Source organism: Mytilus edulis, chromosome 8 (genome assembly GCF_963676685.1).
Source record: "Mytilus edulis chromosome 8, xbMytEdul2.2, whole genome shotgun sequence".
NCBI lineage: Eukaryota > Metazoa > Mollusca > Bivalvia > Mytilida > Mytilidae > Mytilus > Mytilus edulis.
Window position 1 is genome coordinate 86,395,333 of NC_092351.1, and position 26,985 is coordinate 86,422,317.

General features: G+C 30.6%; 2 protein-coding genes across 2 annotated transcripts in view; both read left to right on the top strand.

The window, feature by feature from the left end:
* Positions 1-16,505, top strand: part of LOC139484480 (transient receptor potential cation channel subfamily M member 3-like) — a 40,855-nt gene extending 24,350 nt beyond the window's left edge. Inside the window, exons 14-25 of the mRNA XM_071268212.1 lie at positions 389-494; positions 2,236-2,355; positions 3,109-3,208; positions 6,203-6,425; positions 7,004-7,237; positions 7,998-8,138; positions 9,378-9,632; positions 10,185-10,362; positions 11,299-11,455; positions 11,744-11,925; positions 13,359-13,488; positions 14,085-16,505. Of these exons, the coding sequence (XP_071124313.1) occupies positions 389-494; positions 2,236-2,355; positions 3,109-3,208; positions 6,203-6,425; positions 7,004-7,237; positions 7,998-8,138; positions 9,378-9,632; positions 10,185-10,362; positions 11,299-11,455; positions 11,744-11,925; positions 13,359-13,488; positions 14,085-14,235 (1,977 nt within the window). The 3' untranslated portion in view covers positions 14,236-16,505. The remainder of the gene's footprint in view (positions 1-388; positions 495-2,235; positions 2,356-3,108; positions 3,209-6,202; positions 6,426-7,003; positions 7,238-7,997; positions 8,139-9,377; positions 9,633-10,184; positions 10,363-11,298; positions 11,456-11,743; positions 11,926-13,358; positions 13,489-14,084) is intronic.
* Positions 16,506-21,823: 5,318 nt separating this feature from the next.
* The window catches only part of LOC139484481 (transient receptor potential cation channel subfamily M member-like 2), a 74,193-nt gene continuing 69,031 nt past the window's right edge, over positions 21,824-26,985 (top strand). Inside the window, exon 1 of the mRNA XM_071268213.1 lies at positions 21,824-21,884. The gene's annotated coding sequence lies outside the window, so the exon portion shown is untranslated. The remainder of the gene's footprint in view (positions 21,885-26,985) is intronic.

Below are 26,985 nucleotides of genomic sequence, written 5' to 3' on the forward strand. Positions count from 1 at the left end.
TTTTTCTTACCATCTGAACAAAAAAAAATCATATGACAGATATTAAAGAGATAAAAAATATATTTGATACATTGTGATATTTACGATCTAAAATAAATGCAACTAAATCAAAACTTCAAAGAAGAGACATCACAGATTGCAATACCTTGATTTTTAATTAGATGTTACATTTTACCTTATTGATGATACACTACTTCACGAGTGTACTCTTTTTTGTTGAGTTTTGGCATGATTTGTTTTTATTTTGAATCAGACACGTGTTCTATATTGTCCATGTTCATTTCATCGTAAACACAAATCAGTAATGCAACTATTCACCTTCTGTTTAAGAGAGTAATTAAATTATAGAAAAGTATACTTCACTCTGACTGTCATATTTTTATTTCAGCTACTGGAAAAAAAAGACAGAAAAAACAACAAGATACTTTCAGCTGTTAACAATTTTATCATAGATTTGTTTGAAGATACAGAATTTAAGCTATACGATTTTAAAGGTAAGATGTTTGTATAGTGTTATTGTGACCGAGGTATTAAAACATTTCATTTGATGTGAAACGAAACATTACTTCAGTATCTTAAACAGATAACGGGATTTATCAGTACGAGAACGTGTACTCCATTTGAAATAACATGTGTGCGTTGTCATGATAACAATATTTATCTACGAATGCAAAACTAGTCATGTGATTCTTGTCGAAATCAGGGGTGCATGTCATCACCAGAAACTGAACAAACACGGCAGTAAAAAATCAGTCAGGATTAATAACTGATTCATACATTTTTAGTAACCTTTTGATGAAGTGTAGTCATTTCATGAAATTGTAATTTGGCATTTCTGACCATTTCTTTTATAAGGAAATGTTCTTTATTTTACAAAGATCTGAAACGGCAATAATTTCTTCGACCAAAAGGCTGTAGGCTACCAAAGGAACTTTACACTACTACGTCGAACATTTTATTCGTTTGTCAATTTTGCATTACAAAGTTCAGGTTATGGAATATGTTTTTTTTCTTAATTTTACACTTGTTGCTTATCATACATTTCAGAAGTTGCAGATATGTGTCTTCTTTCTATATGTTATATAGATAAATTCAAGTCAGGACTGATGAATTTGAGCTTACATTACAAAACTTGCGAGTTCGTGTATTTTTTTTATTGTGATACTCTTTATTGACCTTGACGCTAAGCAACTAATTTGTTCTCGCCTTGTATGTTTTTAATTCAAATGCACAATATGTACAAGATAGATTTCCAACCTAATACATAATCAGTTGATTAAGGAAATGTCACTTTCCCACGCATAAAAATGCATAAAAATAATCAAAAATATTTGAGTCAGTTATCTATTTAATTGAGTTGTAATAAGATATTCATTATTTGGGAAAGCTGAATTTTATGTGTGTGTGACAATACTTAACAAAAATGCATTTTTCATAGCAAAAATAAAGATAAAATTCTTAAACTTAGGATTGCAATGCACTTTAATCTCTTCAGTTACGATGTTTTTTTCAACGTAGTATCTTAGTAGATTGTATAAAAAGTATAAGATAAATGGCACCAATATCTGTTAAATATTTCATAGCGTTTTAATTCGAAAAAGTATCATTATGGTACATGTATTAGTTTCGGATGTCGTAGCCTCAATTAATTCTATGTTGTGTCATGTGTTCTATTGTTTTTGTGTTTGTCTTTTTCATTTTTAGCCATGACGTTGTCAGTTTGTTTTAGATTTATGAGTTTGACTGTCCCTTTGGTATCTTTCGTCCCCCCTTTTTTAACAATATCTGCAGAATTCTTCAACACATAACACATTGAGTGAATATCGCACCTATTAAGGATGATTATGTATTTGTATGAAAAACCAACTTCTGTGTCATCTAAGAGTTGAGCAAACCTACAACGTACAAGGTGTTATCACACACCAACTGTGTTTACAAGCTAGTGGAACAATAATTGAAGTACTCAAACCAACCGGCCAACGAGACCATATTTACATTTTATGTGTGACGATAATCATGTACCAGTAGAAAGTAAAATCACAAAAATACTAAACTCCGAGGAAAATTTAAAACAGAAAGTCCCGAATCAAATGATAAATCAAAAGCCGAAACAAATATGTACATTGACACAATGATTGAGTAGATGTTACCCTAAATAAAAAAATTCTAGTATTTTAAAAATATTTTTCACAGGTCGCGTAATGAATTTTACGAAACATATATTTTTTTCATCAGGTAGCGAGCTGGATGTAATTTATAAAGATAAACCTTTTCATCACCTGTTTGTTTGGGCGGTTCTGGTCAATTGGAGAGAAATGGCTATGATTTTTTGGGAACTGGAAACCGACCATACGTGTAAGACTCAAAATTGAAAGACATGCATTTTATATTGATAAAAAACTGTAATTGATACAATTTAAGTACTGATTGTCATGATAATTTTGAAAGAATATAAGGCAGAACGGTTTCTATTGTCGTACACTACAGCCCTGATGTTAGGATTTCCTCTACGTTCGTTTTTTTTTAAATTTTTCATCAAAGACAGAAGGTTTGTTATGAATCATATTTAAGTTATTGAGCTTAAACAATTAATGATTTGTTTAACCTTTTTGGCTGTGTAATCCAGTTCTATGCATTAGTCCATGTCTTAATCATTAGTCATTCATTAAATGCAAAAAGTCGTTATTTTGGGATGTTTAATTGTCTACTATATTACGATATTTCCTTTTGGTGAAAGCCTTCCGATTAACTCCAGTTGTTCATTTCTCTGTGTGTTGATCATTTATGAATTTGTGCTTCGTCTCCCGTTTAAACTGTAGTTTTGCTTGCAAACGGACCAAAATTATGTTATTCTAAAATCTTAAACATTCTAGACTTCAAACACATGTCTTTCAGCGTAACTGTTAAAGGAAACCAAAGAATAGTGATGGGGTTGCAAACATTTTAAAATGATATTATTGTTTTGCTATAAATATTTTTATAAGTAAAATTAAATTGATTTTCAATGCATTTCTATGTATATGTTAAACATTTTATAACGTCCTTAACATGAAATTTAATCACTACAAATTATTATCTAATGTCATTATGCTTTTTTTCTTATTTTAGGTTCTGCTCTATTTGCAAGTGCAATACTAAATGAATTGGCTGACAAAGCATTGTTTTCCAAACATATGCATCTTAGTGTATCATTAAAAGAAAACGCTAGGTAAGTATAGGAATAACAGAAAAATGATTTTGGTATCATCTTCATATGATGATTAAAAAAAATATCCTTCTTCTTGCTCAAATAAAATATTCAAATGCATGACAAAATGTATCTATTCTTCAAAATCAAATAACTATGACTTATTTCAAACATCATAATCTTGATGATTTCCTCAATAAAATCGACTGTTGGTTACAATTAAAATGACTTTAACATGTTTAATACTAGGACTAACTGAATCCTACACATTCCTACCAATGAAACAATCAAAAACAATAATACTAATCAGGGTGATAAATTGTCATATTGGGGAAATTAACAGCCGGGTTAATGTCAGAAACAATGAAAGACAAACAAACAGCAAAACAAAAACAATCAGCTACCACCGAATCACATGGATGTTACATTGGAAAGGCACACACATGTTACGGAGGAGTAAAACTATTGTAATTTGTATGTTTGATTGATACTTTAACTAATTATGAATAAATATTTTGATTTTTCTTCTAAAAAATGTGAAAAAGATAACGTAAAAGGATTTCAGACAAATATACACATGGAAAAAAGTATTGCAACACCTTGATTTTTTGAAACTTGAAAAATCAGCCTGTCATTTTGGACGGAATATGATAAAGTATTTGTAAAGTAATATTGAAACGTAGTTAATGATAACATTGGCATTAAAACGAACAAAAAATGTATGAACAAAAAAATGTTTTATCTAACCAAAATTTTTATAACAAAATTAAGTGTTTTTGTACAAAAAAAAAAATGCATTTTACAACTTTTACTCTAGTCGAACTTTACAATATCAGACATTTTAGAATTAGTCTTTAGATGATTGTTTACATCATGGTTGATCGTTATACGCCAAAGAATTAGCACTTTGTGCGCAGCCTCCATTCAAACGGATAACCGCATATTAACGTCTTCTGATTCCTACAATAATTCGACTAATTTTTTGTTAAAGTAGCAGCAACCATTCCTGACGAAGGGTATTGGATATTCATGACGTGTTTGAACTGGGGTGTCCTTTCGTGCACTTTACGCCCAATAGTGTCCCATACATGCTCGATATGGTTCACAATCGGGCTACGATCGGGTCACGGAAGATAATCCGAATTCCATTGGAACAATGGATCTTCCTCCACGATGCTAATTTCCAACTTTGGCGAGCTCTGCACTATATTGGATACGGGTAACTGTGTGTCTGTTCGTATGCAAATGTCCCCGAAATGGTCTAATCACAGGATAACCGGTAGCGCTGAGCCGATGTCGAACAGTTCCTTATTTAAAAGCTCCTGTATATTCATCACTCTCTTTTGGGATTGTATTGTTTGCAATGGGTTCCCTTCTTACCAACCTTCATTATGCTTGATTTTTCCTAGCATATGTTATAAAGGGTCTTCTTGATCTCGGAAGGTCTTTAACATCGTTTGTTGCCTGATTTTTATTCTCAAGACGACTTATAGTGGAATGGTGATTACTAACAATACGTGCAATTGTCACAGCGACGTACCTGCTTCTCTCATGGTGATTATCCGCCATCTTGCTGCAAGTATGAGTTGTGGATGACCAATTACAAGGTGTCAAACACATAACTTTTAAACTTGGGTATTTAAAGTGTTGAAAACAATGAGGATAAAAACATCTGTTTTACTGTTTACGAGTACAGTAGCTGCATGTGCAGATAAAAACTTATCGAGTCGATATTTATTGATTAAACCCAGGTGATATCTAAATAATGTTTAACTAGTTCTATTTTAACAAATTATATTGGTGTTGCAATACTTTTTTTCCATGTGTATAGTTATAATAGTACTACGTATACAGTGTACCCAATGTTTAACAAATTTGCAAGTTAAAGCAACAATTGTTTTCTTAATTATAAATAAGGTTGATATATTGTATATATACGCTATTATTTACAAAACTAATCTAACTGAAGACAAAATAAATAACTCACTTACTTTTTGCCTTCACAATATGAACATTAAGAAATACAATATGTGAAGCATCATTCCAGTGGCGCATAGAATAATTTAACACACGATGTTATTACCCATTTCTAGATTTTCTTATCTCCAAAAGCTGTTTACCACTATACCAAGAGTTTAAAACCTACTCTTATATTGACCTGATTGAGGTCATACCTTTACGGATTGAAAATTCGCGAAATAAAATCCCCTCGAAAGAACTAATAAGGGTGATACCCCAAAAAAGGTATTCGCGAACAGTATCTGTGCCAAAGATGACAAATCATATGTTGAAATTGTCGAAATAATTTATTTAAGATTTTAGATCTTTGAACAAATGAAGCAAACGAAAAATGATGCATGTGATTCCGGAACTGGTAATCATTCCGGCGCATCTTTAGGTGTCAGACCACCAATTACTCCCTCCAATTTAGAACGTATGTAAAATTAGCCCTACTCTGACACAAAATAGTGCTTTTCATGTCCTTGTTTACTTAAACTAACCAACAAATTTGCAGAAATGAAACTTTTGGTGAAAGAGAAATATATTTAGATCATTTTGAGCCAAAATTTACTTGTCTATGAGTTTGCATTAACAATTGAGGATTAATGCGCTCCATAGTATACAAATTTTAGATTTCCAGAAAACCAGGTTTTGTTTTTGGAGTACCTCTGTTTGAGGGTCAGTTATTTTGTTAGAAGGCTTTAAAGGTATGGTGAAAATTGGCATGTAGAAAGCTGATACATGTACAATTAAGGATATACCTGGTTTCTATGAAGTTAAACTTAGGGTAAAATATTTAGAAAGCTGTGAAAATTGCAAAATTTGGTTAAACAGATAGGGATTTTTAATTGATAGTCTGACATCTTTATGCAACTTAGTATATTAGATCAAGTGAAACTCGAAGGTTTTTTTTCATTTATACTTTGGTTGACTGTGTTTGTAAATTATTGTATGTTTCTTTTTTTCATTACCTAATGGTCGGTATTTACGTTTCTTATTTTAAAACAATTGTAGACACTTTGAAACACTAGCTTGTAATGTGATGACAGAATTGTATAGCACTAATAGAGAAAGTGCTCTTAAAACCTTGGTTACAAAAGTTGGCCGATATAATTCTACACCTTTAAAGATTGCTGTCTCGCAAAAGTTGAATAAGTTTATGGCACACACAGCCTGTCAAGCACAGCTCAACAGTATATGGAGTGGAGATGTTGCGGTATATACGCCATTTTGGAGGGTACGTTCAATGATATTGAAGAATACAGCAATATGAAGAATTATATTGACTATATTGAAAGTGAAACCTTAGCTCTTGTCAGAAAGACATATGAATGTAAAAAAACAAACGTACCATTTTTGTAAATCTAGCAAACATTTCTTGGATAAAATAAATGCTAATTTTAAAATCTAAGATAAAAATTATGAATTTGACGATTTAAACCGTAAAAGGTTAACAATTGTTTCTGAAAACATGGTATGATAAGGATACCATGTATGTCTCTCCTTGACACCATTGAAGATTCACTATTAATTATTTTTTTAAATTTGGTTATCTTTCATCATTTAAAAAGAGTATACATTTTGTAGTTCACTTGTTTACGGCGTAGTTTGATTGAATAAGTTATCAAAGGTACCAGGATTATAATTTAGAACGCCAGACGTGCGTTTTGTCTACATAAGACTCATCTGTGACGCTCATATCAAAATAGTCATAAAGCCAAACAAATACAAAGTTGAAGAGCATTGAGGATCCAAAATTCCAAAAAGTTGTGCCAATTACAGCTAAGGTAATCTATTAAAGATATCATATTTCAGATTGGTATGGCAACATTCTTTCCAATCTTATTAATTCAAAGCATAGGATTCATAACTATGAAGAGAAAATACTTGACGTCAAAGCAAATAGGTCCTCGTCTAGATCAACATGCAGACCAAAACCAAAACGACAACTCCAATAATAAGACAGGATTATTTCTCCGAATATTTAACGTGTTATACTGTGTTTACCGTTTTTACTGTGCACCCGTAACAAAATTCTTTGTTTATATGGTAAGTTTGTTTTCTTCTTCCTAGATGTTTTCCAATAGTATGCAAAATTTATTTAATGAAAATTTAAATAAATCAACATTCTAACACATCCATGTCAGATATCTGATATTCTTCCCCAGTCATAATAACGACGGGTGCCGTATACGGTGCAGGAAATGCTTACCCTTCCGAACGCACCTGTTCAAATACCGGTTTTTAGTGGAGTTCGTGTAGTTTCTATATTTTTTTTTGTAACTGTTGATGTTAATGTCTTTTGGTTTTATAAGGCCTTGTTTACTCCTTGGTTTTGATTGTTATTGTCTTTGGACAATATGAGATAAAATGCTTTGCCTTAAGTAGGTATCTTTTCAGGGAAAATGTGAAATATATGTTACATTGATACAATCAACAATGTATCAGATTACACATAAACAAAATCATTGCTCCTAAACATATATAAGAGATAAAGCGATATTCAAAATTTTAAATATCATAAAGTAATATAAAATGTCCAGGAAAGATTTTGAGACAAGAAGTTTGATCAAAAAACAAAATCAAGTGTATAAATAGATAGAGGAAGATGTGGTGTGATTGCCAGTGAGACAACTCTCCATCCAAATAACAATTAAAAAAAAGAAAACCATTATAGGTCAATGTACGACCTTCAACACGGAGCCTTGGCTCACACCGAAGAACAAGCTTTAAATGGTATAAGACTTAATAGAAGAGCTTCCATGAAAGAGTTGTTACCTCATATCTAGTTCACAATATTTTGTTTTAGATTGCATACATGACATTCGTGGTTATCTTTGCGATATTTGTTTTAACTGATTTGTACCCTTTGTCAGAGAGTCCGCCATCTTTACTTGAATTAGCTACTTGGGTGTGGACTTTGTCACTAGCAATAGAGGAAATCAGACAGGTTGTATTATATATATGTTGTGTCTTAGCGCGTGTCGAATGATCTTAACATATGTTCAAACTTGGCGATAACAACCACTGATCACGAATACAATATATGACTTTTGTGGTTTCAAACGAAAGCGATTGTTTTCGTGATGGCACGGTTTTTGATATAAGTCAAATAGTCAAACAGATGGTATAAATGCAATAAAACAGTGTACAATTTGACCTATAATTGTTTACCTTTTACATACTATCACTTGGATTAAAAAGGATCTCATTGACACTCAAAGCGCACCTTCTTATTTCAGTCAGAACCTGATCTCAACTAATAGCTATAATAATAATAATAATAATAATAATAATAATAATAATAATAATAATAATAATAATAATAATAAATTCTTTATTTAAAGAGGGTAACTCAATTAGAAATAGTCTAATTTTCATTGAGGCCCTCAAACAAAATACATGCATACAGTTAACATTCATACATTAAATTACAATATATATTACCAGTATATACACAATTCAATCATTGAAATATACAAAGGGTAATAAATGACAATATTTGATATAGTTTTGTTAGAGGAAAACAAATTATTTGACTTGCATATAATTTTCAAGAAAATGATTATAACTATGTTTCTTGAATACTTCCACATTAGGACATTTTTTTATTTCGAGTGGTAAATTATTCCATACTTTGGTTGCAGAATAATGAAAAGATTTTTTATAAAAATTTGTATTTGGTCTTGGAACAAAAAGATCATTATTAGAGACAGATCGTAAGTTGTGGCTCATTGTTCGGTATTCCATGTCTCAACCATAATAACTTACAGACGATTAGTCATCAAAGATAATTTAAGTTTCGACTAGTTTATCAAGAAATAACTATATATTCGTTCATATTCTTGCCAGATCAATGATATGCATAAATGATCAGGTTTACACATTAATAAGAAAGTAACCTTTACAACACACATATTTAAAACTATTTGACGACAGGCTAGCAATGCAGTTGTACGACTACAAATCAGGAGTTTGGATTAAACACTTTACGTGAAATGATTTTTGTTTCACATTTTTGTCATTTTGAAATTCAAAATGATACTTAAGGTTCCCTTCACTAAATAACATTATTGATCAAATAATATTACTGATACAGATTTTTGTACAACATATCAAGATGTGTAAAAATAATATAAACAATCAATACTGAAACTTATTTTACATATTTTACAAATTCAATTTACAGATATTGCAGACGAATAAGGGCTCCTTACTAAAAAATCTGACGTTTTGGGCGAAAGATGTCTGGAATATATTCGACATAACAATGTATCTCATGTTCCTGATGTCTGTTGTGCTAAGATGTTTACTGAGATCGGACCAGTTTTACTTTGCACGAATGGCGTATGCAGTTACTTTATCGATGTTTATTTTACGCAGCATGCATTTCTTTTTCATCGAAAGATTTATTGGACCTAAAGTCGTAATGATAGGAAGAATGGTAAGCACATATTTATAAGCACGATTCTTAGCATGGATGGACGACACAACAGTCTTTTTACTGATCAAATAATGTATCAAAGGTACATGACTTCATATTTGGGATTCCATATTATGTATAATGTAGACACTTCATTTTTCATATATATTTTTATTATGTTTTTGTGCCTCACTGCCTATTTACGATACTAGTATCTAATGACATAAACTTTATATTTTCAAGTAAAATGTCAATTACCCTCCCCCCCCTCCCCCCCAAAAAAAAAAAAATTTGAAGAAACCAATAAGGAATTACATGAAATTGAACAGGTCTGGGCACGATAAAACACAACATAGAAGTCATATTAGAACCAACAAATATCTCAATATACTATACAGTACATTGCAACGCTTAATATGTTTGAGATGGTTAAATAAACTTAATCAAACATAATAGTATTGCGTAGGGTTATCATAGTTTTTCTGCTTATTTTTACCTATAGTTATTTAAATTCAAATCGTCTACAATTAAAATGCGATTAGTACATAAGCCGAATCATGACATTTTTTACAGTTTGGAGACCTTGGTTTTTTCATTGCTCTTTATGCACTGTTCGTATTCAGTTTTGGAATCATGTACCAAGCTGTATTGTTTCCAAATTCGGTGTCTTCCCCTTGGGAGCTGCTTAAAGATATTGTGTATTTACCATACTGGCAGTTGTATGGCAAGCTACATCTGAATCGCATTGAAGGTATCTGTTATGTTTATACTTTTTGGTGTACTTGTTTCCTTCTAATATAGTTTGATATATTTGTTTCCATATATATTATAATTGACTGGATAACCGAGTGTATGCCTTCCTGTTTTCTATAAGATTTGAGCTGTTTGTTCCTTCTTTACAATGGCAATTTAATGAATTCGGATGTAAATGCTGTAAAAACAACAACATATACAATTGTCTGCTCATTACCTACCAACACATATGAAAATATACAACTAACATAGTGCATTCCTCCTGACAACAAAGAAATAAGAAGATGTGGATTTTGTTGCAATGAGATAAATATTTATCAACATTTTTAATCAATGTATTTAAACAGAAAAAAAAAAAAAAACACACACAAAACAAATACAAAATAATAGGTCAATACATGAAATACTATTCTATATACAAGAATTTTCACATGCTATTGACTCGTATAATGTCGCAAAGTTGAAGATATTGGCAAGCACTAGTATAACTTTGATCTAGAAATAAGCGAATTGTCGTATATTCTTACATTTCTTTCATCAACAGTTATTAAATACTAACATATCAATACCAATATTAGAAATCGTATTCATCATATTATTTTTCTATGATAACAACTTTAGAAAGAAAGCTGTGATTTATTTTTCAAAAAGAAAAAAAAAGTGTTTCTGTTGAAAACTGGCATTACTAAATTAGTAATTCTACTTTCGATATCTCCGTTATCTGACTAAATTTGTTTTCACGTTGTCCATTTCATCCCATTTCATTTTATTTTCTGATTATATATTTATTAATCATACACATGACAAGCGCAACTCTGATTTGTTATCATCCTAATTTTGGATAACCTCTTACATCTCATAAAGTATACTGTTAATATGTCTTGATTGTTTTAATTTAATGCTTCTTTCCTTACACATATGTTTAATTACGCAGGGAAAGAACCTTCGGAATGTACAAATAATCCTCAGTTATACACAAACGGAACAATGGAACGATGTGCGGTAAACAACCAGTACAATGCGCTTATGTTGGCTGTTTATCTAGTTCTGACTAATATTCTCTTAGTTAACATTCTTATTGCGATGTTTTCGTAAGTAATTGATTTAATGTACAAATAAATTCCATATATAAACTGTGAAATTATATTGCATTATCGAAGGTTTAAACTGTTAATTCTTACTTGTTTACCTGTATTTGTATTATTGTAAGACTCACACAAGAATAGTACGTTGGAAGAAACATGTGCATTAAATGTTAGATAGTATTATTTGCACTAACAGTGCTGTGCAATAAGAAATTTTGCAATACTGTATTTCGTTCAATATTCATAGTAGGTAAACTCTTTTTCTTACATTACGTTTATCATTTATTTTTACAGTCAAACATTTCAAACAGTACAAGACAATTCTGAAATCATATGGAAATTCCACAGATATGCATTGGTATCTGAATACTATGAAAGACCAATGTTCCCCATACCAATAGTTATACACTTATGGAGAACTGCTGTATTTTGTTATAACACCTTACAGTCTCCTAAGAAGTTTGGAGGCGCCTTTGGTAATTATTTTACAAGATATAATTGGGTTGAAAAGCATTATAATGCTGTCTTAATAATACAACTTTTTGTAATAAGCTCCTTTATGATAGAATATCATGGGAATAATGGTTTTGTTGTTAATCAGATCTTTCGTTTTCTCAATTGATTTGTGTCATATTTTTCGTTTCATACTGTATAGGTTTTGTTTCATTGATAAAGGCCGTACAGTTCCTTCCATTTTCTCACATTCTTTTTTTTTTAATTTGGTGAATTGTTGTTTAATTGGTAAGCATACCACATGTACCACATCTAATTTGTATAATAAGCCTGTTAATCGAATATGCCGAAATGGCTTAATCAGAATAAATATTGTTTTCAACAACTACTGAAATTGTAAATTGAATGACAATATGTATTCTCATTCTAAAAGTAGAAATGCAGAAACAATTGACTAACTATCAAAATGAAATATCAAATACAAGTGATTAACATTTTCTTGCATGAAACGGATATTTTAATTTTCGTTTATTTGAAATTGATACATTGTGATACCAACAGCATACAAATTTGAACCAATTATCACATTTAAAATCATGCATAATTAATTCAGTTATATTTTCTGTAATGACAATCTTGTTATGAGAAAATCTTAAATGGTGACAAAAAAACTTTTGCAAACGTATTTTTGATTCATCAGATAAATAAAAGGAGTAGGTCCGGTAAGGGCCGATTTTAGCCTCAAATTTCAGGTTCATCTAACGAAAGTTTTTGGACACTTTTTAAACACTTATGTGACTATTTCAATTGATTCGATTAGTTTATGTGCAAGATTTTAACTGATTAAGTCGTTAAAAACGCTCTGATCCAAGCTTAAATATGAAAAATCTTTCAAATCTGCCAAAAAACGTCATTTTTCAGATGTTTTTTTTCAAAAATGAAAGTGGCCGCATCCGTGTTCATCCTCAACCTTCATATATGTTTTGTATTATCATCAAATACAACTTCCATTTCAATATTATGAATGAACACGAATGCGGTCAATTTCATTTTAAACGGAAACCGTCTAAAAATTAACCAAAATGCTAAAATTTCGAAGATTTCAGTTATTTAGCATGACTTAATGATGCTAGAACGCAATATTTGTGCATTGTATTGTCAAAAAACAGCTCATATTTATGTAGCAGAAGCAATTTACTTTCCAAAATATTGATTAAAAGATTACATTTTCACAATTTTGTAAAACTGCTTTATTTTGGGGCCAAAAAGGGGTCTTACTGAACCTACTCCTTTTGGGAATTAATAATGTTTATTCATCATATATTCAAAATATCTTTAAAGGAACAAACCAAAATGAACATTTAGCAATAATGTTGGTGTGACGTCTCCGTGGAAAAATTCCACATATGAGTACATATGTAACTATCTGTTTTAATTAATAAACATTTTTTTGTAGTGTACGATGTTAAGTCTGAAGAAATTGAAAGACTTCATATTGTGGAAAAAATTGCATATGAAACCTTTCAGAGCGGACCTTCATTTGTTCGTAATAGATATGATGCACGGAACATGATGACCGATGAAAGGTAAAAATACTATTAGCCTAGTATTTTATTTTTGAATTTTAGTTCGTTTACATGTTTTGGAGTTTAGTTTGACGTCCATCTTCATTGAACTAGTACACTTTTTGTTTATTCAGGAGCCAGCTGAGACCTACCCCCGAGTCGGGTTTTTTTTCGCGGTGGTGGAGACATCTTGGCGGTCTTCATTTTGTTGTCTCTTTGATAAAATCCTCATTCTCATTCTAAATTTTAATTGAAGTTTTCGAAACGTATCAAATTAAAGTGGACTGATGTTCGCTGTTTATCTGTCTTTGTTTTATCTTTTGTGTGTGCTTAAAGAGGAATCATAATCTATACTGAATTATTTCTGTTTTTGTCTATGTCCTGCTATTTTAGATAAACAAATATTTTGAAAAAAAGATGGATTAAACGATGATTTGAAATATAGATTCTTGCAATTTAAAATCAATGAAATTTTGTTTTGAACATGAAAAACACAATTATAGTAAGTAAAAAAAGTTTTAATCAGCAAAGCAGAAGTCCATACATAATTAATATTATATTCGATAAATATTCATTTTACCTCAAATACTTTGAAATCCATTTATGTATATATTCAGGGATATGAATAAGGAAATCGATTCGACACCTACCCAGCATGACATTAAGGAATTACGAGAGGAAATACACCGAATGAGAGAATCTTTGACTCAAGACATACGTCTTTTAGATTACCGACGACCAGTTGTAGCCAATAATCCAAGGCGGTAGATTGGAACTCAAAACGATTGAACATGACACAACGTAGAAAAGAATTTTGTTTATCATATCATTGCAACTAATTGCCTTTTTGAACCTAGATGACGTGTTAGGTTTACAAACATCTTTGATAATTAATCTGAACAATATAAGTAACATTGTATAATTTAAACAAAAATTATTAACACATTATTTACCGTAGATTTGCAAATCATTTCTTTAGTTTTGTGTATTTGTTTGTTTTATTTCTAATGTATTGTATCGTGTGTGTTTAAAAGATCAAGATTTAACCTGTTTCCTTTTGGGATAATGGGCACACTACGATTTGCTATAAATATTATGACACTGGTTGGTAGAAAGAAACACCTTAGAATGTATATTAGAAAATGATAAAAAGATCAACATATATTTTACTATCTCTTGATTTAACCAAATCAAATTAACGAGTTCAAAAGTGCATTGTAAGTGTATTTCAGCAATGTTAAGTAGAATTCAAAACAATGAGAGACAGACCGGTATATTAGATATGAAGTTGTTTACTTCTTTTTCTGTTTTTCTAGTTGTTTTATTTCACTTCTGTTACAATTATAGCAAGGCATATGGAAGCTACACAAAAAAAAAAAAAACAACAACAGATTGCGACTTAACTAACATCTATATAATTCATAAAAAGATTATAATAAAGTGTTTTTTAATTTACCATTTATCTTTATCAGTGATTTCTAAAACACTGATTGCACGCGTTTTGTACAAAGCAATGCTTATAATTTTAAAAAAATAAAATAAAAAGATAAAAACTAAATAAAACATATTTTAATGAGCAAGCGTATATTCATGAAATCTTTTTATACAGTATACTACAATCACTTCTATCATCCTCAATACCATCAATTTTGGATAAAAGGACTGGCAATTCTCTTTTCTTTGTAAATCATTTATTATAGATATGCAAACATCATTTTTAGCTAAACGATTTCAAATTTTATTCAGCAGTTATTCGAGTCATTCATGTCTCGTGTAATTTGTAGTTAAATTCGGAACAAAAAATATGTCAATGGAGTACAGAAAAATATAAGTTACTATATCAGCATGACGTAATATTTTTCAAGATAGGATATAAATCTTTTCATCATCGTACATGCTGCTCAGCATGTGATTGCATTGTACAATCCACATATTGACGACCGGATATAATCGATACTGATAGACATTCTACCCCCAAAAAACGGGTGATAATTGATTGAGTAATCTACGTCAATTATTGCCATTACTTGCTATCAAACATTGTCGTCTATAAAACCTTCTGCTCTAACATGTCTGAATTCCCTCAAACTTTAGCTGGATGATTCTTCTCAATGTTTATGTGGTATCTTTTGCCCATTTCATGCCATTTATCATCAGTTGGTATATTTGTTACTTCCAATCAACCTTTAACTAAAAATGAACATGATGATAAAATTCAATTTGTGTCTTGTGTCCTGAAAACAATAATAGATAGGAACGTTGAAGCTGTCACTTAAAGTTCTTCTATTAACACAAAATTAAAGATGGGTAAATGAGTACACCATAGAAACCAGACAAACAATTTCGTACTCCAGACGGTTGAATCAAACAATTTAGAAAAGGCAAATAAAGTACGAACTTGAAGGGCAGGCAAAATTAAAAAGTCATAAGGTTTTGCTAAATGCAGTTAACATAAAAGGTAAAATAACAAAAATACCTAATTCCGATCAAAATTCAAAAATCAAATGGCAAAATAAAAACAAATCATAACAATAGTTGTATTCCTGACTTGGTACAGGAATTTTAATATTTGTATAGTATTTCGTTAGAAAATCTCAGTTTTGTAAACAGTTGATTTATAAATTTGACCATGTCAATGATAATCCATTTTTGAATGCATTCTTTTAAAACAATTTGCAGTGATTAATCTGATTATAAGTACGACTGAGTTTGTAGCTAATACGAAAACAGAAATGTTCAGTCCTAAATAAATCAGGCAGTTAGTTTTCTTTCTTCAATTTTATTTTTTTTTATTTGCCATTTAGATGCCTTTTATTGCTGATTATGCATAATGGAATGATCTTTGCAAAAAGACTTTACGGTAACCTATAGTTGTTAATTTCTATGTTATTTTGTTAACTAGTGTGGCGTTGTCTCGTTTGCAATCGTATCACATCTTTTTATTTTTATAGTTTTACTTTTGTACATGTATAAAGCATATTTGATTACCAACGTTTGTACTGTTATTAAATGTCTGAAAGGAACTCACTTAATTAATAAACAAGTATACACAAAACTAACTTAACCAAATTGTCTAAAACACATACTTGTACCGATGTTAAAACATAAAACATTTTTAAAAAACCTGTACAATCTTTTGTTCATTTTGATAACATTTACAGGAAATGTAAGATTGTAGGAAATTAAATATCTATTGCAAGGGTATATGGAACAGTAGTATAGCTTATAGTATTTCTTACACGTTAAGTGCGTTATTTCGTGACCTAAAATTTGCCATGGAAACCACATCAATTTTATCAAAGAAATTGGTTCACAAAGGGTCCATATTTGCCCAAAAATCTTTAATATTTAACTTCAATAATTAAAATGTTATTTGATGAAAAATATGGAAAAATACCCAAGTTCAAACGCATAAGATGGTAATATGATGTCAAAAATGTGATCCAGATGACAATAGCTTCATACAAGGAGCAATTGTTGTTTTGATGTGAAATCTGACCCACATACCACTTTTTAGTGTGAAAAAAGAATTATCTAACTTTCCTGCATCTTGGTTTCAACCTAAAAAAGCGTATTTACTATGCAACACTTTAGCTCCACAAAACGCATTTAAAGGTTTGACAGTTTAAATATTTCTTCGTTTATTTATTAAAATATGAAAATTTGATCTCCAAATCAAAGAGGCCAGAATGATACAATATTACATTAAAAAATCTTTAAAATAGAGTTTTTCTTTTTACAAGTCGGCAGTATAGTATAGTGCACATCATACTTAACTCTGTGTTAAAGTTTGAAAAAAAATTATCAACGGGATTTCTGACACATTTTCTGAATAAAATACATTCACTCATATTAACATAAAATAACACTGTGGAGTAATAAAACACAACTTTATTATAATAAATCTTCATAGAAAAGACTTTTTAGAGGCAACCATGCATAAAATTGTTAATGTATTATTTGATAATTGCTGTGATATTCGAACATCAATGTAGTGTATTGTTGATTTAAATAGGAAACATTATCTACTGATAGTGTGAGTGACGGTCTCTTTAAACCATTTAAAATTATTTACCACACGCAGATAGTAATGTTTGTTAAAAGCGTCGTTTCGTTAAGTCTTGTGAGACTATTCACAGGTACACATCTCCAAATTGCAATTTAAAATTCAATTTAAAATAAGCAAGACTATGGAAAACGCCGTTAACAGCGCTGATCAATTATTTTAACAGATATAATGTATCTTGGGAATATAAATTGTATACAACATTTATGTGAAATTTCAAGCAATAAACCTTTTCCTCGGATTACCCTATTGTTTGAAATCAGGATAACATTCAATTGACCTGTAATGTACAATCGACCTGTAAATAAACAATTTACCTTTAAATATACACAAGCAGACAATGTTTCTAATAGTAACAACATCCTCGGAATGTCTCATTATCAAGAGAAAATTTCAGTAAAGTATCTTTGCGCCACTAGACCAAACATCGTGCAGTTTGATAAGTTTTGAAACTTCAACTCGAGCTAAAGGTTATAACTTTTTGACTTGATCTATGTGTCGAATATTAGAGAAACCTTGATAACTTAGGTATTTTCAGTGAACCCTTAAAATGGTTATAAGTTATTTGTTTACGTTTTCCCTGAAATAAGAAAGATAAAAAAAATCCACAAAAGACGGTACTATTTATAAAAAAAAGTTTTCATAGAAAGAAACAAACAAGATACCTAATTAGAAGTATTTCGAATTTCACATGCAATCCGACTGATTAACAGCAATGCCATGAAAAAATAGATTGTGACAGCAAACCAAAACATTAAAGATATATACATATCCTTATATTATCAAACACGGTCTATTATTTTTTAGTAATCCGAATGTCTCGAGATTAGACATTTACTTCGAGATGTGGTCAGAAAACTGAAAAATCCAATACTGTTAAAATTATCAATTATAGTTCATGCATATATGTTAAGAATGACAAGGCTCATATCAAGTTCTTCTAAAACATTCAAACATATGATACACCAAACAAATTGCTGAACTAGTTTGACTATTCTTTATAAATATTATTTCGTATAAAAGCAGAGTCGTTCATATGTGTGATAGTTTGATGAATGTTTCTTATGCATTGTGCGCATTTGTTAGCTCTCACTTAATACAGAAAACACACTGTTTATCTAAATAAAAGGTTCATAAGATGTAATTATTTAAATTCTTTTCACAAAAATGCGAAGTGAATTTCTGTATAAAACGTTTGTCTTGTAAACCTTATTGTTGAGTTGAGAAAACAAGCAGTTAATGATGTTAAAGTCCTTGTAAAATATTGTTTTTAAAGATTTCTTTACAAAACCGATTCTTTCAGTTTTGAACTAAGGAAAATTAAACAAAAAAAGCATTTGTCCTTTAAAATTGCTTACACAATAATCGATATTTTACAATTGATTTCGTTTTATGTATAGAAACAAAAATATCAATGTTTTTTTTCTGAAAATACGATATCTCATATCTCGTACATTGGTAATATACATAGGAAATTTAAATGTAACAACATTTTAAAAAGTTGATTTTAACATATTTAATTTTCTCATTGGTAGTGATATGCATCGTGATTTAGGTGATTTTTTAATTTAGTCCTACAACTCGGTTAATTGTATTCAATACTTTGGCCCTTGACAACAATATTTATACAAATTCTTTGGTATACGCATTAATCAGGTGTTCACCTTTTCCTGATATTTAGAACATTTTATTGACGGTTTAAGACTTCTATTCATTTACTAGGTAGTATTTTATCATACCTTACTTAAATTGACTACACAAATGTATGAACATACAATCCACTATTTTCTTCATTTGAAAATGCCTGTACCAAGTTAGGAATATGACAGTTGTTGTCCATTCGTTTGATATGTTTTGTCATTTGATTTTGCCATGTGATTAGGGACTTTCCGAGTGAATTTTCCTCGGAGTTCAGTATTTTTACTTTGTACATAAGAGATTTGAAAAAGCAGGGATAAGAAATTAGGGTTTCAACTCTATTACATAAAATTCATTTAGTATTTGCAACAAGGTATTTCTTTGTAGGTCCGTTGTAGTATAAAAGCTCGTAACGCATTCATGTACTTATTAATCCGTTAATTTTAAATTTGTAGTAATATCGGATTTTAATGAATACATGGAATAATACCATTAAGATTTGTGACTGAGAATGTAAATGTGTGACATTCTTATTTTTAATAATTTATTAAGTCAATATAATATGAGTAAATTGTGTGTATAGTACAACCAATTACAATCGTCAGTATAAGTCATCGCGATGATATATTTAGTAGCGCAGGCAGTATCGAAGCCTTAATATATGTTACAGCTTGTTCATGATATCAGTCACAAAGAGGCAAAAGTAACCAAAAAAGTTATTTAAAGTCATGACTAAAAAACAAGCCAAACAACTGACAATGTTTTATCTGAAAAAAATACAGACACCCCAGAGTACACAACACTCAACATAGAAAAACGACCACTTTGCAATAAACATCGTGCAATTGATTCCAAGGGCTCAAAGAAGGCAAATAGATCCTGCTACACATGAAGCATCCTACAAAGTTACATAAGTTTAATTACGTTTTTAATTAATTGTATAACGTCAACAATATCTACAACATGTACATAATAGGAGTATACGCTTTGGTGTATCCAGTATCACAAACTGTATCAATTATTGTTTGTTTTAAACTTCAGAAGCAACAACAGCAATGTTTGAAAGCGATTGATTTTGTGAGTTAAAATATAATGCAAAATCAAATAGTCGTATTATTATATTTAAAACTCATCAGTTATTTGTTTGTAATATATTTTTCTAAATACTAGTTGTACCTGGACGCTGCGAAAGATTGAACTCGTGCTACGAATTTGTTTAATCAATACTTTGTTCCGACAGGTCTTGTCTTTATTTTGATTTTACAAAATCGACAATTAGTTATATGTACACTATGACTTTCAAGCGTTATATTTAGTATAGAATAAAATCATTAATGTATAGCCCATCGTTTTCTATTTTAATTCTATCTTATTCATTCAAATGACGTCATCATTTTTTTGTCATTTTTTACAATTCAAATATGACGTCACTTGGCGTAGGGGTTTGGGCTTGTTCGGATGTGTCTACATTTTGTGTTGCAAATGTCTGGTTATGTAATGTATTTCAGTTGTTTCCTGTAATTAGTTAATATTTCAGTTCTATCATGTACTGCTTTTGTTTAGTAATTTTATAAATTTACTGTTTGCAAAAGTTTAAATTATTCTAAATAATAAGGATGTTCTGGTAACTAACAGAAAACCCTTGCCGTTTTTGGCACAACTTTTTTGATCTTTTGGTTCTCGCTGTTGTTCGACTTTGTGCTTGTTTCGGCTTTCAAACTTTTGTATCTGGGCGTCACTGGTGGATCTTGTGTGGATAAAATGCACTTCTGACGTATTAAAATTTTCAACTTGTTGCCTTTTGTTGGCTGTTGTTCGTGTGTTTCTTTGTCAATTGTATTCTCCAATTTATTTATATTGTAGTCCTGTGGTGTTACGTTGTCCTTTTAATGTTATATTTCACTAAGTTCAGTATTTTTGTGATTTAACTTTTTTCACATAGCTATAAAAGGGGAGGTTTGGCATGCCACAAAACCAGGTTCAACCCGCCATTTTTTTCTTTGAAAATGTCCTGTACCAAGTCGGGAATATGGCCACTGTTATATTATAGTTCGTTTCTGTAATTGTTACATTTTAACGTTGCGTCGTTTGTTTTCTCTTAATTTTGCGTGTAAATTCACATTGCGATAGGACGTGTCACGGTACTTGTCTATCCCAAATTCATGTATTTGGTTTTGATGTTATATTTGTTTTTCTCGTGGGATTTTGTCTAATGCTTGGTCAGTTTCTGTGTGTGTTACATTGTAGTGTTGTGTCGTTGTTCTCCTCTTATATTTAATGCGTTTCCCTCAGTTTTAGTTTGTTACCCCGATTTTGTTTTTTTGTCCATGGATTTATGAGTTTTAAACAGCGGTATACTACTGTTGCATTTATTTATGCTCAGTTAGTTTTAAAGATCTTTTGAACGAGAAAACTCAACAAAATCCAATGTGTTACCGTACCACACGTGTTTATTCTTCGAATCAGATTGCAAGTAAAATCCCGTTCACGAAAATCGCTTTGTTAGCTTTCTCATTTATGAACAATTTAAACTGTTATACATTATACAAGTCATTTGAAAATTTTATTTAAAACTACTTCTTTACAAAATCAATGTTTCAATGCATGATGTACGCCAATTAAAAGACATTTAAATTTACAAATTCTAAATATCTCAATACGCTGAATCAGATTCAAATTGTTGGTTTCTGCAAAAATGATGCTCCTGAATTAGGTAAGACTTTAAATAATTTATATTTGTCTAATATTTGTCTTGTTTTATATATTTTACAATTCTTATTTTTTTAAAAATAGTTAACAATTGAAAGGATTCAAAATTTTGCCCATTTCCACCAAATCAATTTCTGCGAGAAGCCAATAGAGATCAGAATTACTTATCGACTATAAAGACGTAAAATCGACTCTCAAATAAGTATACTTGGGTAATTAGTATTTGCTTAAAGGTTAAAAATAACAATGCATTAGTGATTAAAAAAAGTAAATTCCAAAAGAAAAAAAATTATGTTATTTCGTTATTCATTAACAAATGCAAAATTCAATAGAAATGAAGACTACAAAGCAATTGTAAATTTTGAGAAAAAATAAACGTTTGTTTATCAGAGGCTAAGGAATTTTTCAACAGGTATTTAGATTTCAACGGCAATAAAATAAAATGTAACTCTTTAAAGTATGTTGTCCAATAAAAAACATTTGCTTTCAAATATTTTGATAACAATGTATTATTGCACAATAGAAGTGATTAAAAAATTGTTTTTGAGTACATAATTTTTGACAGTATGCACATACAATGATCTATCTCTTTTACTATTTGATATACATTAAAATATAGTAAAATCAAATTGAATTCTACTTGCTCAATGTTACACGTGAATGTCCTCAGCAAAATTTGCCTTGGTAAATGTTACGTTAGTGTGTATGTTAAAATCAAAGGATTAAAAAAAATTAAAAAAACGGGAAAAGTTTAAGATCAAAACATAATGATCGGGTTACACAGACAGATAACAGTTAACATCGATCGATCAATCTAGATCTCGATCTTGATCATGATCTTGATCGCGATCGATCGAGATCGAGATCGAGGTCGAGAGAGTAAAAAAGGAACACAACCAATTGTCTACTGACAACTGCGTATTAAACTCAAGCTGTTTAATTTCTCGTTCGGTAAGAGGTTGTCTTATTTGCGATATATTTGGTTAAAAGTTGTCACATTTTGGCTCTTTTTCTCATAAAAATAAGGACCGGTTAATGTAAAATACTTTATGAACTCGTTATCCCAGTAAATTCAAATGTGTAAGAATACCGAATAACGTGTTAAGACTTCACTTCAAGTTGCAAGTAAAATCCCGTTCATAAAGATCGCCATGTCAACAGTCTTATTTATTTACAATTCAAATGGGATTTCATAAAAAGTCTTTTGATAAAATCGTTTTAAAATAACTTCTTTCATAACACAATGGATCCCAATTATTAGACATTTAACACACAAACTCAAACTACAACCGTTGATTTAAAATTGACGTGCTCAGTGATGCATGTAAATTATTAACATAGTTTATAGACATATAAATAGCTGTTTTTACGATTGTTGTTTTTTTAAAATTATAATCATAAATAATTGCAGACCACTAATTAAAATTCGTTCATGATTACCAAATAATAATTATGTTTCAATTTTAAAGTAGCGTAATAATAAGAAACTACACTAAATATTTATAATTAATATGCGTCCGATGCGCTCTACTGGATTTACCTTCATCAAATATTGGTGTTATAAGAGTTTTACTATATTTGTTTCCGAAAATATGATGCAAAATGAACATAAATTTGCATCTTTTGTAGCAATTATTAGACATGGGAAGCCAGTGCTTATAATTCACATACTTTCTTGAAAACATCCATATTTTGTTTAATCATTTGTCCTTACTTTTTTCTTGTTGTTTCCTGAATTCTCCAGCCTGAATTAAAAGATTTTATCTACATTTTAATGTGATGTTTGAAAACATTCAGGTTATTAAAATGAAGCGTCAACATTGAACAATTTATGTCATTGAGTTTAAATACTAAGTCTTGAAGAATTCTTTTCTTATAAAACATGTATATTATTGTCAAAATTGTCCTGCTTCTAAATCAAATGTCGTGTACATGATATATAAGGCATGGAGATGTTATTGTTACAGATCAGCTCAATTATCTATAGTGAAGGATCCTACAAATTAATGCAAGGAACAGTCACAGACAATAATTATATTTATACGTACGTCTGAGTCAGTTACAACTCTACAACAGACTTATCCTTCGGTACCAGCAATGATGGTGATACATGGCTGTGTACATTATGTATATGCAAATCGTCTAAACATCAACCCAACAATGTTAAATCTGTAAATTTGCTTTCACATTTTTTGTACTTTCCTCGCCGGGATTCGAACCCACGCTACTGAGATATCGTGACACCAAATCTTCTGCACTCTATCCGGTTCGCTAGACCACACGACCACCTTGGCTTCACAAAAATAAAGCTTTCGGTGGCCGGGTGTTACTTTTCATCGTCAGTTTGAATATAGCGTCGTAATACAGTACATGATATATAAGGCATGTAGATGTTATTGTTACAGATCAGCTCAATTAACTATAAAAAAGAATCCTACAAATTAAAGCAAGATACATTTACAGAAAATAATTATATTTATACGTACGTCTGAGTCAGTGACAACTCTACAACAGATTTTTCCATCGGATCACCAGCAATGATGGTGATACATGGCTGTGTACATTATGTATATACAACTCGTCTAAAGATCAACCCAACAATGTTAAATCTGTAAATTTGCTTTCACAAATTTTTTGTTCTTCCCTCGCCGGGATTCGAACCCATGCTACTGAGATACCGTTACACCAAATCGCCTGCACTGTATCCGGTGCGCTAGACCACACGACCACATTAGCCTCACAAAAATAAAGCTTTCGGAGGCTGGGTGTTACCTCTCCTCTTCAGTTTTAATATAACTGAACCACGTTATTCAAACATATATACAATGAACAAATTCAAGTTTATTATAATCGCGAAGCATCTTTTAACGAGGATAACAATGACTTTTAAATCGTCAAACATCCACCGTTCAACAGTTGTGAGATGCAAACCATTTATTTGTAAAGGAATACATCTTTAAAGTGATAATATTCATTGAACTACATTTGTTGACTAAAAAATTCAATCAAATGTTAACTAATGTGAATTTTTAATACAAAAATTGTTCAAAGGAAAAAAGATATTTAATCCTGATCATATATTTAGGTAGTCATAAGGTTTATGGGTTATACATAAAAACAGTATCTGCAATTCTCTTTAAACATAACTGTCAGTTTATATCACATAATAAAGTAAAAGTCAAGGAATACAATCAAAAATTTGAATAAACATGAATATAAATATGGATAAAAGATGCAAATATCAACTAACATTCTTTTTAGATAGTGTTCATATTTAAGAAAATAACTACGGTAGTGTTTATTATGACCAATTAATTTAAATAACATACTGTTAAAATCATAAATATAAATGTACATGTATTATTTTTTTTCAAATATTCTTACAGACTGTCATACACATTTTAGAAAACATTTATCAAAAAGAAAATTTTAGTTCATTATGCCTAATCCATAAGTTAAGAATAAGTATATAGTTGATAAAATGCTAATCTACATGTATGGTTTAAAACAACATATGTCTGTCTCCAAATGAAAAATAGAAATGTAATGTGTTCGAATTATACCAACTATCATCAACAGAATAAAACCCACAAATTCCGAACGGATCACATTCCAACGTTAGGAGAATATAATTCATTGCATATGCATGACTTGATAAAAATAATTGCTGGTATGAAGACCCTTTCAATTTATGAGTTTAATATACTTGGAACAAGAATGTGTCCACAGTACACGGATGCCCCACTCGCACTACCATTTTACGTGTTCAATGGACCGTGAAATTGGGGTCAATACTTTAATTTGGCATTACAATTATACAGATCATATTATAGGGAACATGTGTACTAAGTTTCAGGTTGATTGGGCTTCAACTTCATCAAAAACTACCTTGACCAAAAACTTCAACCACCACTTAAACCTGAGCTTCGCACTATCTTTTTCTTTGTTCAGTGGACCGTGAAATTGGGGTGAATACTTTAATTTGGCATTAAAATGAGAAAGACAATATCATTGGAAACATGCTTACTAAGTGTCAAGTTGATTGGACTTTAACTTCATCAAAAACTACCTTGACCAAAAACTGTAACCAAAACTTTAGTATAGTAATGATATTTTAAACATATAGTCTTTCATAAAACTAGTTACTGATAACAATTTCGGAACCTAAATATAAAAAAGCCCTAAAAGATTGGATTAGGTGAACATCAAGGTGTTTCATGCGATAGCTGTGAATTTGAAGAATTGCAGGCAGTTTACCATCGTTTATGCTACAAAAGTTACACAAGTAAACAGAAGTGCCTCCCCTTTAAGAGTGAGGAAGCTTCTAACCTAACATTTAATGACGACATACAATTATCGGACTGTTGTCCCTCAGTTTCGGGTGTTTGTTCCGCGTTCTAGAATGCAGTCGTTCAATCGGAGTACTTGTATATTTTGTTGCAACAAAACTTGGATTTTAGAAAGATCGAAATCTACGCAAGTTTAAATAGATGAGCGTATTGAGAATGTTTCATCTGTTGCTGATAAAGTTAAAGTTGAAATAGTTTCTAGTACTGCTTTTACTAAAAAATAATTGGGATATTGACACCGATTAAATGGTGAAAAAAACGGTTTCTCATGACAACTTTACTCGATAAATATAGATCTTGTCTTCCTAATGATTCTAATTTAATCTAGCTGTGAAGAAATAGCTTCGAAGAAACAATTACCATTGCCTGGCTTCATATCTTGACTTACATCTAGAAATTGACAATGAGGGTCGGTTGAAAACAAAACTTTACGACAAAAGAGATGATTTCAGCTTTCCAATTGTGAACTTTCCATTTATAATTAGCATCATTCCAGCAGCACCTGCATACGGGGTATATATCTCCCAATTAATACGATATTTCCGTGCTTGCATTTCCTATCATGATTTTCTTGATAGAGGGTTACTGCTCACAAGGAAGCTATTAAACCAAGAGTTCCAAATGGTAAATTTTACGGACGCCATCACGAGTTGGTTGACCGTTATGGAATAACCGTTTCACAAATGATATCGGATATGTTCCTTACGTCGTAACTACAATCCCCTTCCCTTTCATGAATGTGACCTACCGAATTAA